This window comes from Nyctibius grandis, chromosome 18, assembly GCF_013368605.1.
Source record: "Nyctibius grandis isolate bNycGra1 chromosome 18, bNycGra1.pri, whole genome shotgun sequence".
NCBI classification, from domain to species: domain Eukaryota; kingdom Metazoa; phylum Chordata; class Aves; order Nyctibiiformes; family Nyctibiidae; genus Nyctibius; species Nyctibius grandis.
The window spans coordinates 881,708-898,363 of NC_090675.1; the positions used below are offsets into that span (position 1 = coordinate 881,708).

The 16,656-nt window shown below is 47.2% G+C and overlaps 1 protein-coding gene across 3 annotated transcripts in view; it reads left to right on the forward strand.

The window, feature by feature from the left end:
- PHF12 (PHD finger protein 12) overlaps positions 1-16,656 on the forward strand; it is a 32,887-nt gene that overhangs the window by 12,389 nt on the left and 3,842 nt on the right. For 2 of the 3 annotated variants that reach the window (XM_068415754.1, XM_068415756.1), the window contains 10 exons: positions 2,864-2,936; positions 4,517-4,904; positions 5,477-5,597; positions 6,729-6,861; positions 7,558-7,722; positions 8,362-8,523; positions 9,628-10,441; positions 12,485-12,607; positions 13,952-14,095; positions 16,194-16,292. In XM_068415754.1, coding sequence (XP_068271855.1) covers positions 2,864-2,936; positions 4,517-4,904; positions 5,477-5,597; positions 6,729-6,861; positions 7,558-7,722; positions 8,362-8,523; positions 9,628-10,441; positions 12,485-12,607; positions 13,952-14,095; positions 16,194-16,292 — 2,222 coding nt within the window. The remainder of the gene's footprint in view (positions 1-2,863; positions 2,937-4,516; positions 4,905-5,476; positions 5,598-6,728; positions 6,862-7,557; positions 7,723-8,361; positions 8,524-9,627; positions 10,442-12,484; positions 12,608-13,951; positions 14,096-16,193; positions 16,293-16,656) is intronic. The other variant, XM_068415755.1, reaches the window with a different exon arrangement.

Sequence of the window (16,656 nt, forward strand, 5' to 3'; positions counted from 1 at the left end):
GAGAAAGCGGCCGTGGTGCTCCTGCCAGAGTGCTAATTTGTACCTTGGTTATGGAGATCAATTATCTTGTTCCGATTTAAAAATCGGTTTCTCTTATGCTTACAGGAAAAGGTTGAAGAATGTGGTCGTAACTAGTCCATTAAAACAGCATTCTTTAGCGCTTCCCTGGCTCTATGCTAAGGCCCAGGAAACGCTCTCTGCTTGCAGAGGGGCCAGCGGTGCAGGAGCAGCATTCATCAGTCTTTGTTAGCGCAGCGAGCTGCCTTGGTGAACAGTTCATTAACCAGGAGAAGCAGAATCAGTCTTTTAATACACTTGCTATAGCAGTTAGGCCCTGACAGTGAGTACAAAAAACGCAGGAGGCTAGTCTGAGAGCTAAAACCCTGCTGCTGGTCTGAAACTAATCTTTCCTCCTCCCTCCACAGGCCTGTGGGTAGGAGCATTCATTAAAATGCCTCTCTGAGCTGTCATTTAAGAGTACCGTGTATGTAGGATCTCGTGCTTGTTCAAACATAACATAACAAATGGGACAATACCATCCGCTCTTGAGAAGAAACTTGTTCTGACTCTTCTAGGCACCTCTCAAGATTCACCGTGGTATTAATTGTTTCATTGTAAAATGCGTAAGATTGAGGTAACAGTTAAAACAAATAACCGGAGGCATCTGGCAGCGCGTGGATCCCTGGCACGCCGCGCGTGCGTTGGACTGGGGCAGACGTGTTTCCAGCAGTTCAGGCACGTTCGTCGGTAGCTTCAGAGGGCTAAAACTCACTACGAACAAATCAAAGTCTTTTTTCCCCTGGGGTGCTGGGAGGGGGGAACGGGCCAGCTGAACCCATACTCGCTGTAGCTGCAGATCTAAGAGCTCGATTTCTAGCAGGAGTAAAGCCTGAGCTGTTGCAGGATCCACCTCAGGACGGATTTACGCTGCAGCGAGCGCACAGGGATCATTTGTTACTCTCTTCCTTCCACCCCCCTTCCCTGCTTCTATCAGCAAAAGATTAGTTTGGGGCAGGGGGGCCTTACTGCTTCAGTCAAACGTTTCAGACTTCATGTAAAGCAGCCAGCAGTTGAGGCTTTGGTGCTCTCGTCTAGAGCCTGATCTCTTGTTCATCCAAGTCCTCCAGGAAATGAGAAACATAAGCTGCAGGTATGTTGGTGCCTACACGCAGAGCGCTGCGTTTCTGGAGCGCCTGGAACACGGAGGCCTCTGAAAGGCTGCGCTCCTCCTCAAAATGGCTGCCAGATGTGTTGGCTCTACTGAATTCCCTGGAGCCTGACACCAGAAATGCTGAGGTTATTACCAGTTTGGTTCTTGCTCTGTTCTTCCTTCAGTCTTCCAGGCACGGTGTTGCAAGACCGAGTGTGACCCTGGATGGCTGCGGTACCTGCGGAGGCTTTCTGTCGGCGTGCTCGGGGCAAGGCTCGCCGGGACTCTGTTTAAACAAAGGAAGCGTGTTTGTTTTTACAGCTCCAGCTTGGGAGCCTGGGCCGGGATCCTGTGCCATTTCCCTGTGCTAGGAGCAAGATTCTCGAGGGAGACAGCCTCTCCCTGTGCTGCAAAGCACAGCTCTTACTGGCCAAGATACACGCATCTTATCCTTTCTGGTCTGACAGTGCTGGAGATTTCTTCAAGCTTAACTTGCGTTTGCTTTGATATTTGTAGATGCAACAAACAGTATAGAGACTCCTGAAGTGAGCTGCAGTCTGGCTGCCCATGGTCGCTTAGCTTCCTGGGCAGGTCTCGTAAGCTCCTTGGCGGTGTGGCCACACTACTGCTTGATCGCCTTGTAACCCAGTCAGTCCCAGCTGGATGGATCCCTTGTAACCCATTTCCCAGTCAGCGGGGAATGGAGCTTCCAGGTGCTGTGACAGTGGATCCCTTGAGTGTTCAGCACAAGAGAGCAGACTTGCTGTGCATCAGTAGGCAGAACTTCTAAAAGTATTTCTTAAAGCCACGCTGCGTGGTAATTTGCTGTTTGTCTGACAGCATGTACACTTTTCTTGCAACAGTCAGCAGTTTGCTGAAATAACAAATTTAATGATAAAGAGGTGTTGGAAAGTACTTGAGCTAGTAGTAGGATCTGTAAGGAAAGTGTATCATCTAACATATGCTGCTCTGCCTTGAACGGAGGAAAAGTGTTTCTCAAAATAGTCCTCCTTACTCCTTCATCTAATTTGCTTTGGTTTATTTCTAGTGTCAAAATGAGCATGTCATTTCGATGTGATACAGCTTTTATAGTAAGTGCAGATCCATGTGAGTAGGATGTATCTTGCGCTTCGTAACCCAGGCAAGCTGGATATGGTGACACTTTTATGAGTATTTGGGTTGTTTTAAGATAGAAAGGGGCTTCCACCATTAAGTAAGTGTGCCCAGGGATGGAGTACGTGGGAAGCAGTGGGTAGACTTCGTGGCAGCTTCTTCAGTTGGACTCACACTGCAAATTCGAGGGATGGAAATGCCTGGATATATGTGACTGTGCTTGCGGCACGGGAACCTGTGTAGCCTTACATGGAGTAATCAAGTTGTTGAAGGAGGCATTGGTGGTAGGGGGAGGTATATGTGTGAATCTTCCATTGATCTTTGCTATTCAATTCTAACACTGTCCCCTGAAACCGTGGAGCGTGCTGCATCACGGAGATGAGATGGGTGGCATGGCAGACCAGCTCCTTAGAGGAGTCTTGCTAAGTGCGCGTACGGGGGAGCGCAAGCTGGGAGCATCGCTGTAAAGACAAGGGGGAAGCGGGAGGGGAACGTGCCTGGGAGCGGAACCTGCAGAGCCACCCTGACTGGGGCTGTGTGTACCGGAGAAGAGGCGTTCCAGAACTAACAGTAAAGCATTACTTTGTGTTTCTCTTGTAGCAACCCTCCGCTCAGCGAGGAGATGCTGCCTCCGGGGGAGTGGATGTGTCACCGCTGCACTGTCCGCCGCAAGGTAAAGCCTCTCTAACAGACAGGGTCCCTGCCCTTCCCACTGTCCATTTGAAGTGTGAACCCTGCGTTTTATACCTTCCTCTCCCCTTAATGTGTACAGAAATACCACCAGAGCTGTTCTGTGCTCACAGTTGCAAAGGGCTTTGTTAGGAACAAGCTTAAAGAAACCTAAGGGGTCTTGATGAGACCCTCCTGGTATTTTTAACCTCGCTTCTAGGAACCAAAACTGAAGTGCCTGACATGTTCTTGTCAAGCTGTGCCTTTTAAAGTGTTTTCCTTCCCCGCCCCCACTTCTGGAAAGGAGGGAGAGCTGAGGCACGTTGGGGATGGGAACGGCTCCCATGCTCGAGGAGGTGAGCTGTCTACAGGCGAAACAGGAGTCACGTTAATGCAGCTTTGGCATCGGGGCTGTGATTCTGGTTAATGTGTGTTTTTTAGAAGTGTGACTTCACAGCAGCTGCACATCAGCAGAGGGTGAAATCACAGTGAGTTATGATTTCCGGGGCTGTTGAACAGGATGGGGAGGAGTTGATTGGGCAAGATTGTGGCTTGTCTTTTTTGGTTTTTTTTTTCCTTGATGCTCTTTCTCCAGGAAGCTGTCTTGCACAATGTAAACATCTTATTGCTGTGACTACGTAAGACTGCGTAGCAGAGGGTTTAGAAACTGCACCAAACTCTCTAGCAACTGTTCCCTTGAAGTGACACCCAAAACAGATTGGAAGAAAACTGTGTGCTCAGCCTTTTGTTCCTGAAGCGATTGCCTTGTTATGTTTCATGGGTACTGTTCAGCCATCTGCCAGCAGTAAAAATGAAGGTTGCAAATTTAAAAAATAATAATAAAAGAGGGGAAAAACGAAAAAAAATCACCAACTTTTCTGTATTCAAAATTGTCTGATGACACTCTGCTCATTTTGCAGACCATTTTAGTGATCGAGTAGGTTGGTTTGTCCATATTGGCGGTGCTGGAGCAGTGCACAGTTGCCCGTACTAGACTGTGCAGCAGCCCCTCCTGTTGCAAAATGGATCTCATGGTGATTGCAATGTATTGTTTTCCTCTGCTGCAGTTCTTCCTGCCCACCTTGTTCAAGATTCGTGTCGTCAAGAGAAAGCAGAGATTTGTTTCTATATTGTGCTTGTATTCTCAAGCTGGCCTTCTCATTCTGTAATGGGTTTGGATGCACTGCCAGGGTTGATAGGCTGCAGCGACAGTGAATGGTCTGCTGTGGAGTTTCTCAGTGTTGGCTAGCAAAGTAAACGGAGTTGTTTGATTTGTCAGGTATTTAGGACTAGATGCTGTGAAACATCGTCCTGATCTGGACCCAAATATGGCTATCTTGAAAGGAGAGAGACATGCTAATTTTCTTCCCCATGCTTGGTTCCCTTCAGCTGTTTTTGTCATCTGTACATTAGCTGCAGTCACATTGGTTTTGCTAGGTCAAGGCTTTAATGACTTCACGGGGGAAGTTGTAGTAAGTGGCTCAAGCCTTTTCAGATGCTGTTTGTCTTCGATTGCATATTTGTCAAGGTTGCTGTGCTTTGTTTGTGGCCTCCATGATAAGCCTGCCTATTCATGTCGTGCAGAAGCGAGAACAGAAGAAAGAGCTGGGGCAGGTAAATGGATTGGTGGACAAATCTGGGAAAAGGACCACCTCCCCCACCAGTGACGCAGACCTGTTGGACAGGTCTAGCAGCAGCATCAGGGCTAATGCGCATGCCAGGATCTTGGAAAGGAGAGCAAGCCGGCCTGGCACTCCCACATCCAATGCCAGCACCGAGACCCCCAACTCAGAGCAGAATGATGTCGATGAGGACATAATTGACGTGGATGATGACTCTGCCATTGCAGAAATGGACTGTGGGCAGCCCCAGCTGAAGCGACCCTTTGAGCTTCTTATTGCTGCTGCCATGGAAAGGAACCCAACGCAGTTCCAGTTGCCGAACGAACTGACCTGCACCACAGCACTTCCAGGTGAGAGACGGCTTGTCTGGCGTTGGTGAAGATGTCCGCAGCTGCATCCTGCTGCCATCTTGCCTCTTTTCCCTCTTGACTCCTTGGTAGTTGTGGCTCCAGTGATGCTCACTGGTGAGAACAGAGGGTACGGAAGGACCCCTTGTCCTCCTCCAGCTGTCCAGCAGCAGGTGGCCTTTCAGATGTGAGCTGTGGGGACACTGCTACTACGCGCTGCACCTCCATCAGCACTTGTAAAAAATGCTTCCTGTTGTCACCTTAGTCTGGATCATCAGTCTGAAGAAAAAAATTCCAATTGTCAAAATACTTAATTTTGATTTATGATGTGATAATCTAGTAACAAACTAGTGACATCATGTATAGGATGTCACTGAAATGATTAAGTATAAAATCTGCCTGCCTTTAAAGCCAATCTCTGTCCCTTAAGGCTAGATTTAGTGGTTGATAAGGGTTCCTTACGCCGCTCTCTTTGCCTTTCCTGTTTGCCTCTGCCTGAGATGATTATATGTATCTACCAGAAAGCAAATCTCTGCTATGCCGGTAACCCAAAGGCTTTTAAAATTTACTTTCAGGTACTAGTAAGAGGAGAAGAAAGGAAGAAACCACAGGAAAGAATGTCAAGAAAGCACAACACGAGTTAGACCACAATGGTTTGGTTCCCTTGCCAGTGAAAGTCTGCTTCACATGCAACAGGTACTTGACTCTTCCAGTGAAGCTGTTCAGTGTAGCTACATCCTTCACAGGAGCAAAGTTATTGCTGAAAATAGTAGATGACCTGTTCCCTTTACCATTCTCCTTCACTACTTGCTTACAATCCTCTAAACAAATGGGGGAATAATCATCTTTGCTAAACAACAGATGTTTAACCATGGCCAGTGTAGGTGTGGCTTCTGCAGCCCTGCATGGCTGTAAAGGGTTTTAAAATGTAGCCTGAAGAGAGTTGAGCCATCTTGTCTTCAGTATTTTTCTACTAAGAAAAAGTCTAAAGTGATGGTGATTTAGAAAATGGAGATATTTGTTCATGGTTCGTGAAGGAAGTATGTGAGGAGGTGACCTTTAGGAAATAGAAATGTACTGCGAGATAATAAGTCCAGGGCAAATAGGAATATTGTGCTGAAATAGTAAATCTGAAAAGCAGTACAAAATACTGCTGTTTTTTATAAATGCATAAAAAATGCACAGATAAATCCCAGTTCAAAATGTCAGTGAAAATTAAAAGCTTTATCTCAGGAACCCAGTCAGAGCAAGTTTCTGGAAGTGGGCTGGAGACTCGGGTGGGCTTTTGTGGAGAACAGCTGGTAACTTTGTCATGGAGTGAAGACTTCTTTAAAGCCTGGGGTGTCGTAGATTCCTGGAGTTGGAGATTGTTCTGAGAACATCTTGTTGAAGTAAATGTACCAACTTCACACACGATTCATCTGAGGAAAATTGTAGTAACCTCAATATGAGATTTCCTTTTGATCTCTGAATTTTACTGTAAACGAAGCCACTCAGAACTATAATGCACAAGGTCAGCTTGAAAAGTTGCTCATATGAATCTGACAGGTGCTTACAGCTTTCCAGCAACGGCATCTCTTCCTGCCAGAGGACCTCTTTTGCTTCGAGAAACCCTCATGTGCGTGGGCAAGTCCTTTCGCCTTGAGTGGGTCTTGCAGAAGGTCCGTATAGGTCAAGTTACAAATCTGAAGCCTAATTTTAGAAGCGAGAAACAGTGTAGGGGAATTGGTGGGGAAAGATAAGCCGAAGTGGTTAACCAGGCTCGCCTGCACATTCAGTTTGTACTCTACATTCTGTATGGGAAATAAGATCTGGCTCTCTTTGCAGGAGTTGCAGAGTGGCACCTCTAATTCAGTGTGATTACTGCCCACTCCTCTTCCACATGGATTGTCTGGAGCCACCGCTTACTGCCATGCCTCTGGGTAGATGGATGTGCCCAAATCACATAGAACATGTGGTGGTAAGCAGGACTATGATTGCAGTATGGTAACTGGATGCTGGAGTGCAACCTGGCAGGTCCAATAAAGGACAAAGTACAACAAATGTAAAACAGCTTCTGCGCTCTTATTGCTCCCTGTAACCCTTGTAAAGCCCCTGCTGCAAGCAACGTGCTCCCCCAAGGAATGTGGTGCTGCTGTCTGCAATAAAATACAAAGATGGGGGAACTCCTTCCTGTAACCGAAGCTGACAGCTCAGATTGTGGCTCACTGACAGCTTGTCTAGTTTTCAGACTGGACTCCTTAAGCTCTAGATGAGCTTCCAGAACTGTGTTACAAAGCAGCAGAGTGCTGCAAATAGGGGAGGTAATTCTTTGCATGCTTAACCTAAAAAACTTTCATTCCAAGAGGGAGTTCTCATTTGTAGAAAAGCATGTACTTGAATCTAAATACTCAGGAAATGGGGCTGAAACAAAGGGCTTGTGCCCAGACAAACTGCTTCTGGGAGCACTGATGCTGCTTAGTAGGCCTCTCAATGCTTTTGTATTCATCTCCAGCAGTGTGCCCTTTAATGGAAATGGTTAGTGCTGCAGGAAACAAAATAGTGTAAAGCTGAGCTGATGCTGTACTGCCAGTGCTGTGAGGTGTTATGAAAGTCTTGGGGTACATTAGAGTGACCCGCAGATCCCTGACTCTTGTGGCATTGTTTAATCACCCAGCTGAACCAGAAGAACTTGACCCTGAGTAATCGGTGCCGAGTATTTGACCGGTTCCAGGACACCATATCTCAGCACGTTGTCAAAGTGGATTTCTTAAACCGAATCCATAAGAAACATCCTCCGAATCGCAGAGTTCTTCAATCAGTAAAGAGAAAAGGTTTGAAGGTATGTGTAACCAAGTAGGTGTTGGTGAAACTCCCTGTGTATGTATTCTAGTTCGGAAGGGAAGCCAGCATGCCTGGAGGGATAGCCTCTTGGGCAGGAGGAAGGGTGAGCTCTGAATGAATGGGTTGGTGAGAGGTCTGGAAGTCAACAGTTACTTTTCACTACGTGTAGGGTTTAAGGTCTTTTTCCACCAACCCTAAGACTCAGCTATTAGAAATAAGCCTTTAAATCTGGCACAGGCATAGAAAGTACAATACAAAACCTCCTGAAGGTGGCCCTACAGTCAGAATTGGGGCTGCTGCATGTTCTGTGTTAAACCCCAAAGAGTATCTGCTGCCAGAATGCTGCAAAAATGCCATGCAGTTTTCCCTCTTACTTGGCATTTTTTACATGACTTCTTTTGTGCTGTAGCCACCACGTTGTGCTGAAGTCATGCCTGACCTAAGGGAATAAAACCTATTAATTTCAGCGTGGCTGCATCAATTTAAAGTACTCAGTCCTTCAGACTTCTAATGTCTGCGGGGTTCCTTTGGGTCAGGAAGCAGCGAACACGAAGTGTAGTGCTGGTTAGGCACGTTGTTTAATGAGTCATTCTTGAGTAATCGTTCTCATGTATGATCTTCTTTCTCCACAATGTAGGTTCCTGATGCTATAAAGTCCCAGTACCGGCTTCCACCCCCGTTACTTGCGCCTGCAGCAATTAGAGATGGCGAGCTGATCTGTAACGGGATCCCTGAGGAGCCCTTGCAGAAGCACCTTTTGAACACTGAGCACTTAGCCAGCCAGACAGAACAACAGGAGGTAAATGAAGTCACATACAGTCTATGTCTGTAGTTGCTTTGGTACAAAGATCCTCTTCCATTTCAGTCATGATCAGAGCAGTTGTCTAGGAAACCAAGGAAACCAGTCTCAGAATCATGTCTGAAGGTGATAGCTTGTCTTGTCTCTGACACCCTTGCACATTAAAAACTTCATTCCGGCTTTGCAGGCGAAATGTAAACTCATTTGACACTTCAGGGAAGTGGTGAAATAGTCTTCTGGCCTGAAGAGTGGAGTCGAGGGCTTTCTGTCTAGATGTCATTTTTATTTCCTGGCTGAGGAGAAATACTTTTCACTTCGATTATATAAGGCTGTTCTCCGACACATTTATTTGTATGTTAACGTCACATTTCTGGACTGCTTTTTATTGCTGATAGAATTGGACTTTTAAATCAAGGTCAAAAGAGTGTTTAAATCTTGTGTGAAACTTCTTGCCAGATTCCACAATGCGAAGGCACGTTGCTTTGCAATCAGTGATGTAGTCGAGTCCTTCTGTTAGCTCAGGCGGGGTTCTTCTATGTGGGAGGTGCGTGTTCACCATGGAGCTTAAAACTTCGAATAAATCTTTTGGTCTTCCTCTACCTTGTGTAAACGGAAAGGTGCTGTCCACCCCGGCTTTGGCTGGTGACTCCCTGTAGTATGAGGTAGATCAGCACTTCTTTCCAGCATGGTACAGAGTAAGTTGGAGGATTGTGTTTGGGTAGAAGCCCGTATTAGTGAAAGATGTGTTTGTAACTAGCTGAAGAGTTGCAGTGCTTAACAGGTGATGAGAGGGAAGAGTTTGGGGGTGAAGAAGTGCATCTGCTGCCTTCTCCCTCCTTTAATCTCAGGTCCTCTGTGTACTGTCCCCAGCACAGAGATAAACAGTACCTAATTTTGGTTGCACTTTTGTACCTCCGGACAAAGTTTCCTCCTGATTCTAGATGAGTGTCAGAGCAGATGCTGCAGTTCCAGGTTGCATCAGAGCAGTCAACAGCACAGTGAGGCAGCCGAATTTCTTCGAGCTGGGTGAACGATGGAGGAACTGGTGAGGTTTGGAGCACTGTCTGCCTGTGGAGCTAACCTGCACTTTTTTCTTCCTCCCAGTGGCTCTGTAGTGTTGTTGCGCTCCAGTGCAGCATATTGAGACATTTATCTGCTAAGCAGATGACTTCGCTTTGGGACTCTGAACAAACAGAGAAGGCTGATATTAAGCCTGTTATTGTGGCAGACGGCTCACTCGCCAACCCTTACCAGGCAGCTGACAAGACACCCACACCTTCCCTCTATTCCATGTCATCCTGCACCTCAGGGATTACCACCCAGAATTCCTTGAGCTCCTCGCAATCCCAGCAGACTTTGTCACAGGAAGATGTCAACTGCAGCTCTTGTCTAGATAAATCCAAGAAGGTGTCTTCTTGCGGGACTTCGAACGGGCCGACAGCCTCTGACATTAAAGTGAACGGTCCTCATTTCTATGGCGTTTCCTCCGAACCTTCAGCACAGTTGACTGACTCCCAGAGGCTAATCGGATCTGGTAACACAATACCTGTTTTGTCTCATCGGCAAACGTGGCCTCGGCCCCTCACGCCCCCAGCGACTTGTGGACTTCTGAATCACACCATTGGAACCATTGTCAAAACGGAGAACGTAGCAGGACCCGTTTCTTGTGCACAAAGGGGTTCTGTGCCGGTCACAAGTATGCCTACATCCATATCAAGCTCCTGTACCAGCCTGGAGACCACCAGCACTTTGCAAAGAAAGAATGTGCAGACGCAGATAGGACCGCCGCTGACGGCAGACCTGCGATCCATGGGCTCCCCTCTGACCGCCACGAGGGCTCTCACCCCTCCGCAGGCTGCGGGAGGTGGGATCTCTCCTGTTGGGTCCACAAACAGATTCTGTTCACCAGCACCTTCAGGTACGTGCCCAACAGCTGATCTTGGCCCACAGGGCTGAGAGAGTGTTCAGGCTATATATTAGTCTGAACCTCAAGGCTCTAGCCCATTTAACTGGGAATTGGGTTTTCTGTGGAGAGCTGGGAGAGGTTTCTCAAGTCTCCTTTATCTTAGGTCCCTTCGTGGGAGCCATGGGGTGTGTTTTTGCTGGCTGCATATACCTGAGAGGTGAACTCTGTCCTGAGAAGCAGGGTAATAGATCAGTTTAATTCTGGAAAGCAACAGTAGTTTTAAATCAGTTGGCTGCCATCTCGCTGTTTCAACAACGAGCTGCTCCAATAGTGCTTCAAAACTACCGACGTGTTTTAAAGCACTAGTTTGAGTGCCAGGTGGTCCTCACGGGAGCAGCTGGGTGGCATCTGATCCGGTGATCTCTGTACACGGTAACTGTTGTGGCAACGGTCGTGTCCCCTAGTACAGATGTGTTTGAAGTCTTCAGCTGCACAGCCTTGATGTTAGAGAAACGCGGACTTGGGAAGCTGTAGTCTGTTCAGTGTCTGCTGGTCTGTTAATACAGGGTAGTTATGGACTTGGATGTACCATCTCTGTCCTGAGTTGTACCCAAAATCCTTGCTGTTAAAGTGTAGGTACCCATTCTTCAGTAGAAAAACATCAAGTCGAAGGTGTTGGTAGCTGTTGATAGATGATGAAGTCGGAGTAACTGTCCATAACTCAAATTTTGCTAGAATAAGCTTTCACTTTAAGTATTCTCCTCCCTTCCTCCGCACCAGCTCAACACTCAAATTACTAAACCCTTTACCCAGGCTGGGTTTGAAGCAATCACTGAGAAGCGTGTGACTGAGCTGTCCCTTCTCTTGCAGTTCCTACCTGCTCAGTGCCATGCTTGCGTGGAGGGGCTCAGATCTGGTGGTTGCAAGCAGCAGAGACAATATATTTTTATTATTCTTTTTAAAAATTCCTTAATGAGTAACTTCTGAGCTTTACACCCTGTTTGGAAGCAGTCCCCAGAGTACTTGGCCTCCTTGCTTATTGCTGAACAAACTTGGTTACCCTGAGGTTGCAAGTTTGACCGTGCCCTGCTTAAAAATGCAAGGCTGGGAGAGGAAATGAGACCATATTGTAGAAAACTTGTTGCTTGTGGTTTGAAGAGCGCTGCAAACCCTACATAATTTTGCAATTACTTAAGATGTTAACTAATTGCTTTTGGTGCAAAGCTTGCGTTCTACAAAATGCAGATTAAAGCATGGTTTTGGTGCAGTGTCTCTTGGGAAAGGTGTTAATATTTAGATTTTCCATCTAACAGGATGCATATATATATTTATAACAAATTATGGTGTGCAGCTTTTGTTGCTGAGTACAAAAATACAAATAATTCGTTAACTTTTTTTTTTGCCGTAAGTTTCAGACTTATAGTAGTTCTAAGCAAACCAACCCAAGAAGATCTGGTATCAACAATGCATTAAAGGGATTTTGTTTCCTGGCATTTGCTGTTGCCTTTTTCAGCTGCACACTCACTGCCAAAGCAGTAGGATTTTATTTTGTAAATAATAAAATCTGCTTATGACTGTCACATTCTTACTAGACAGTGAAGCATACCCCAGACTTGATAATCCTGCAGAAATAAAAATGTGGCAGTTGTACTTTTTATGTATGTTCAGACCTATACGAGCTACTTGGCAAATGTCTTTAGGTGTAGCAAGGGGAACTCAGTGCTCATCTTTCCAGTCTCTGTGGGACATCACTTAAGTGTCATTGCTGCTGCTTCAAAGAGGGAGTAGGAGCTTAAATGTGTAGGTCCAGAAGTCCTCTGACAACTGGAGGTGAGAGGCAGCAGCCGGCAGTTGGCTCTGTGTTGGAGGCACACACTAGTCCTTCTGTGAGGAGAGGAAAGCTAATGGCCTCTAATTCAGGCCTTTTTCAAAGCATGACTGTGAGCAAAATTAGTCACTGCGAGCAGCTTGGAAGCGAAGTGCAGCCTGAGGGCTGGGTGCATGGCTCGCGAACGTCACAGTGACATGTCTTCTCTGCACCGTCTTTCTCTGTAGATGGTAAGGTCAGTCCCAGCACCTTATCCATAGGAAGCGCTTTAACTCTACCCTCATCACTCACTTCCAACTCTGCAGCTATGTTGGACCTCAGCAGTTCCCTGAAAGCATTTGTGGATGGCGGTGAGTATTTAGTTCGTTTATCAGTATCTACTAGCCCTGTGTGTTTGCTTCCCTAGAGCGTTCGGTCTCTGCTTGAGGAAAAGGTCCAGAGATAAAGAAGGGTTGCAGTCAGGTGAGGGTGGGGCTGGGTATACATTACCTTCAGTATGTCACATGCTTCCCTACTTGTAGTGTTGCCAAAGCAGTGAGGCCAATTAAGTGTTTCTGCCTGAAGCTTTTCTGGGGAATGATCACAAAGCTACTGCTCGGGCTGCTTTCCAGGTGGAATTCACATGCAGAAACCCTCCGCCCTGCCATGTTGTGGTGCTAGCTGCAATCCAGAGCTGTTCCCGACAGGCGTAGAGTCCAGCAGCAATAGATCTTGTAGTCGAGCAGTCACCGGAGCGGTGATGCTCCAATGGGTCAGTTAATTTTCTAATTTATTTCTGCTTCTGTCAGTCTTCTCCTAGACTGGCCCATTTTTTATTTTCATTTTGTTGCACTTGGCAAGAAATGCCAAGCCTTAGTGGAGTGACTTCAGGAGGAGGAGATTGCGGAACAGCAATCATCAGTAGCATAGCCAGGCTGTTGCCAGAGACGACTTCTACGTCTAAGGAACAGCCTTTCTGGCGTTGCCAGCATGACCCTCTTTTCTTGGGTGAACCCCGACTGCTCAGCCAGCCCAGACTACCTCTCTGCTTTCAGGGAAGGCCATTAGCTTGTTCTGCTTGCTGTTTTAGCTGTTGTTGATGTGGAGAAAGCTCTTGGAAGAAGAGGTTAGCCAGCGTGCTTGCTGCCAGAAAGCAGACTTCTGTAGGGCTTTACAAATATAAATACTTCAAAGCTATCAGCAACAGATCTGCTTTAAAGCTTGTTAATAATATTGTCTGAATTGCCATGTTTGGTTTAACTGACCCTGCTACAAAAGCGCGTCGCTCAAGAACGAGCCTGTAGCAGCTTCAAAGGTGGTTACTGCTTTCCTCTGTAATGTAGGGCTAGACTTTGACTAGATAACGGAGCTTCACAAGAAGGACCCAACCTGTGATGTCCACCTCTGCAGACCTGTTGATTCTGAGCCAAACCAGCAGATTTTCAGTTTAATCAGTCCTTGTTCCCCTAAACTTCCGCTTGCTGCCTCAGTAGCAGCTCTCTGGCCATCGCTGGCACTCTCCTCGCATGCTGCTCGCGGGAGGTGGCATGAAGTAATAGATCACCTCTGTGTAAGGTTCTTGGTACTGCAAAATTTGTCATGTCTTTGCTGTTGAAGCAAATGGCAAGTTTGAAAGTGGGACAGTTAAATCCACTGCAACTCAGATTGCACCCTTTCCCTGAATAACTTACTAATTGCTTTTTGTTTATTAACAGAGATTGAGATAAATATGCTGGATGAGCAGCTGATCAAGTTTCTGGCCTTGCAGAGAATACATCAGCTCTTTCCTTCCAAAGCTCAGTCTCTAGCGAGCAGTGTCAGTTCCCATCAGCAATCTCCTGTGGGAAACCACATCGAAGGTAAGAGCAGCTCTAGAATAGTTGGTTTGTGTTGAGCCGTAGCTTTTTGGCACTCCCTTGCCTGTTCATTGAAGGAGATCTCCCTCTTCTTCTCTTATCTGTCTGATGCTGCCTTTCATGTTTCTTTCCTCTCATCTCCTGCTCTGGATATCCACTGGCCAGAAACCCTTCAGGTCCCTTTACTTAATTATGTACAAATTATGGCAATGAAAACACCTTCAGTAACTTCTGGTTTTCTGCTGGAGATCTTCAGTGAAGTTGTGTTTTATTCATCTTAGAATTAGCAAGAGATGGGAAGGTTCAGGGTTCAGATGCCACCTTTTTTTTATTTTTTGGCCTCACCTTTGAGATGGGCAAGAGAAATATGTGAATTCGTGCTCTCTCTTTCTGGGGAAGTTGCTTGTGAGACAAGCACACAGGAGGAACTGGGGCAGAATCCGTGTGACGCTGTCATTGCCAGTTCAGAATAATGTCACTGTCAAGCTGAAACACTAAATGCAACTAATGGAAATCACAGAAAACAACTTGCACTCCTGTTGGAAATCTCCAGATTCACGAGTTCAGCGTTGGCTTTGTTTATGGTCGCTGGTGTAGGCATGCTAACACCTAAAGCTGCGGGGAGAACGGGGCTTCATGTTCCTCCACATGCAGCCAGTCCATTTAATCTGCTTTCAAGCACTAACTGGACAGCCTTGCTGTGGGAGCAGTTGTTTGCTCCCCCTTTGCTAGCCCTGGGGGGAAATATCCAAGCGAAGACCTTTGGAAGCCTGCTAGCAGTCAGTAACCTTCTTCTGAAACTCCGTGCCTGCCTGCTCGCTCGCTGCTGTGGCATCCCAGCATTCTCTAAATGCTTTGTCAATCTTCTTTTGAACGCTGCTGTAGGACGCAGCACCAGGCTGTGACACGAGCTGCCTTCCTGTGCTGCTCCTAACAGATGAGTTCTGGAAATTCTTCAGCAGTCTGCCTTGCAAAAGGCAGATTGATGCTGTCTTAACCCATCACCTTTTTGGGCAGGAATGATGCATCCAGCTGACTGGTTAGCATTGGTGATGAAATCCTAGATCCAAAGCTCTTAGTGAGCCCCGTTGAGCCAGCAGACCCAGACAGCTGAAAGGACTTGTGCAGGGCAGCTAGGCAGAGATGGGAACCTGCATGCTTCAGCATGGCCAATGTTCTTGACGTAGGTGACTCTGCAAACACTCTCTCATAATCCTCACGTTCTGTTCTTTGATTTCACGCTCTTGGTGTAAAGTTGTCATGCAGATGTAGTATCAGGAGGGGCCTAACCTCTGCTTATAAGGGGCTTATCCCCAAAAGACAGCTGCTGAAATCCTGGCTAGGCCTGTGTGGTCCAGAGTTTGATATCTGGTCCACGGGAGATGATTTTCTGTCCAGGTCATGTGGGCATGTGAGAATGTGTGGTTTGAACTTGGCTGCCAGGGAGCTGCCCTGGAGGCTCAGCCCTGGAGGCTCAGCCCTGGAGGCTCAGCCCTGGAGGCTCAGCCCTGGAGGCTCAGCCCTGGAGGCTCAGCCCTGGAGGCTCAGCCCTGGAGCAGCCATTGTGGAGCGTGCTATGGGGACCAACCTGAGGGTGAAGGAGTCCACTCAGTAAATCATCCTGTCCCGGGAGCTGGGCTGGTCCCTGGACAAGCCCTGCTCAACCCCTGAGTTTTTCCTACAGCTTCACTAGAAGTTAAATGGCAGCTGTTAAGACATTCAACAGCACCATTTTTTTTAAGTGGCACTTTGACAGCAAGACTCAGCTCTTTGATTACCCAAAGTGGAAGAGATTAAGAAAGAAGCTAGTGGTAGGAGCCTTGCGTTTTCCTCCGTGTGGCTCCATTGTGCGCACACGATATTAACGTTCCCCCAGTCGCGTGGCTTTTGTGGGTTACTGGAGAGAGCGATTTTCTCTGATGACTGGCAAAAAGATACTTAATGCACATTCCTAGAGGGTTGGGAGTTGGAGTTTAGGCCAGAGCTGACTGCCTCCTCCTTAGCATCCGTGCTTTCTGGAGAGCCTAGCGCTGGGGACAGCGGGGTCAAGCAGCCTTCATAGCTGATAACATTGTTCAAATAATTTCTTTTTATCTTGCAGCGCAAAGAAAGGAAGTGCAAGCCCGGGCGGTGTTCTATCCTCTGATGGGCTTAGGGGGTGCGGTCAATATGTGCTATCGAACCCTCTACATTGGGACAGGTGAGTAGCTTTTTCCTGCCCTGACCTTTTAGAACCAGGGTGGTTCTTCCTGACCCTCCCCAAGTGTTTGCCAAGTGGGTGGCGAAGAAAACAGACCCGTTGTGGCCACTTGTGCTGGGGTTCTTTGCTACCAGGAAACGTGGAAATTCCCTGTCCCCTTGAAGGTTGCACCTTTGTCACCTGGCTGGTATCAAAATTAGCAGAATGGCTGTCTTGGAGATCTAATACCTGACTGATGGGGAGAAGAGTTACGGTTTGCTTGCAGGTTGGATTCTTGTGGTGCTCTGGGTAGGACCCAGTAGCTGTGAAATGCTCTTCAGCCTTCCCGGAGCTGCTGGCCTTCCCCTTCCCCCACTGAAACTTT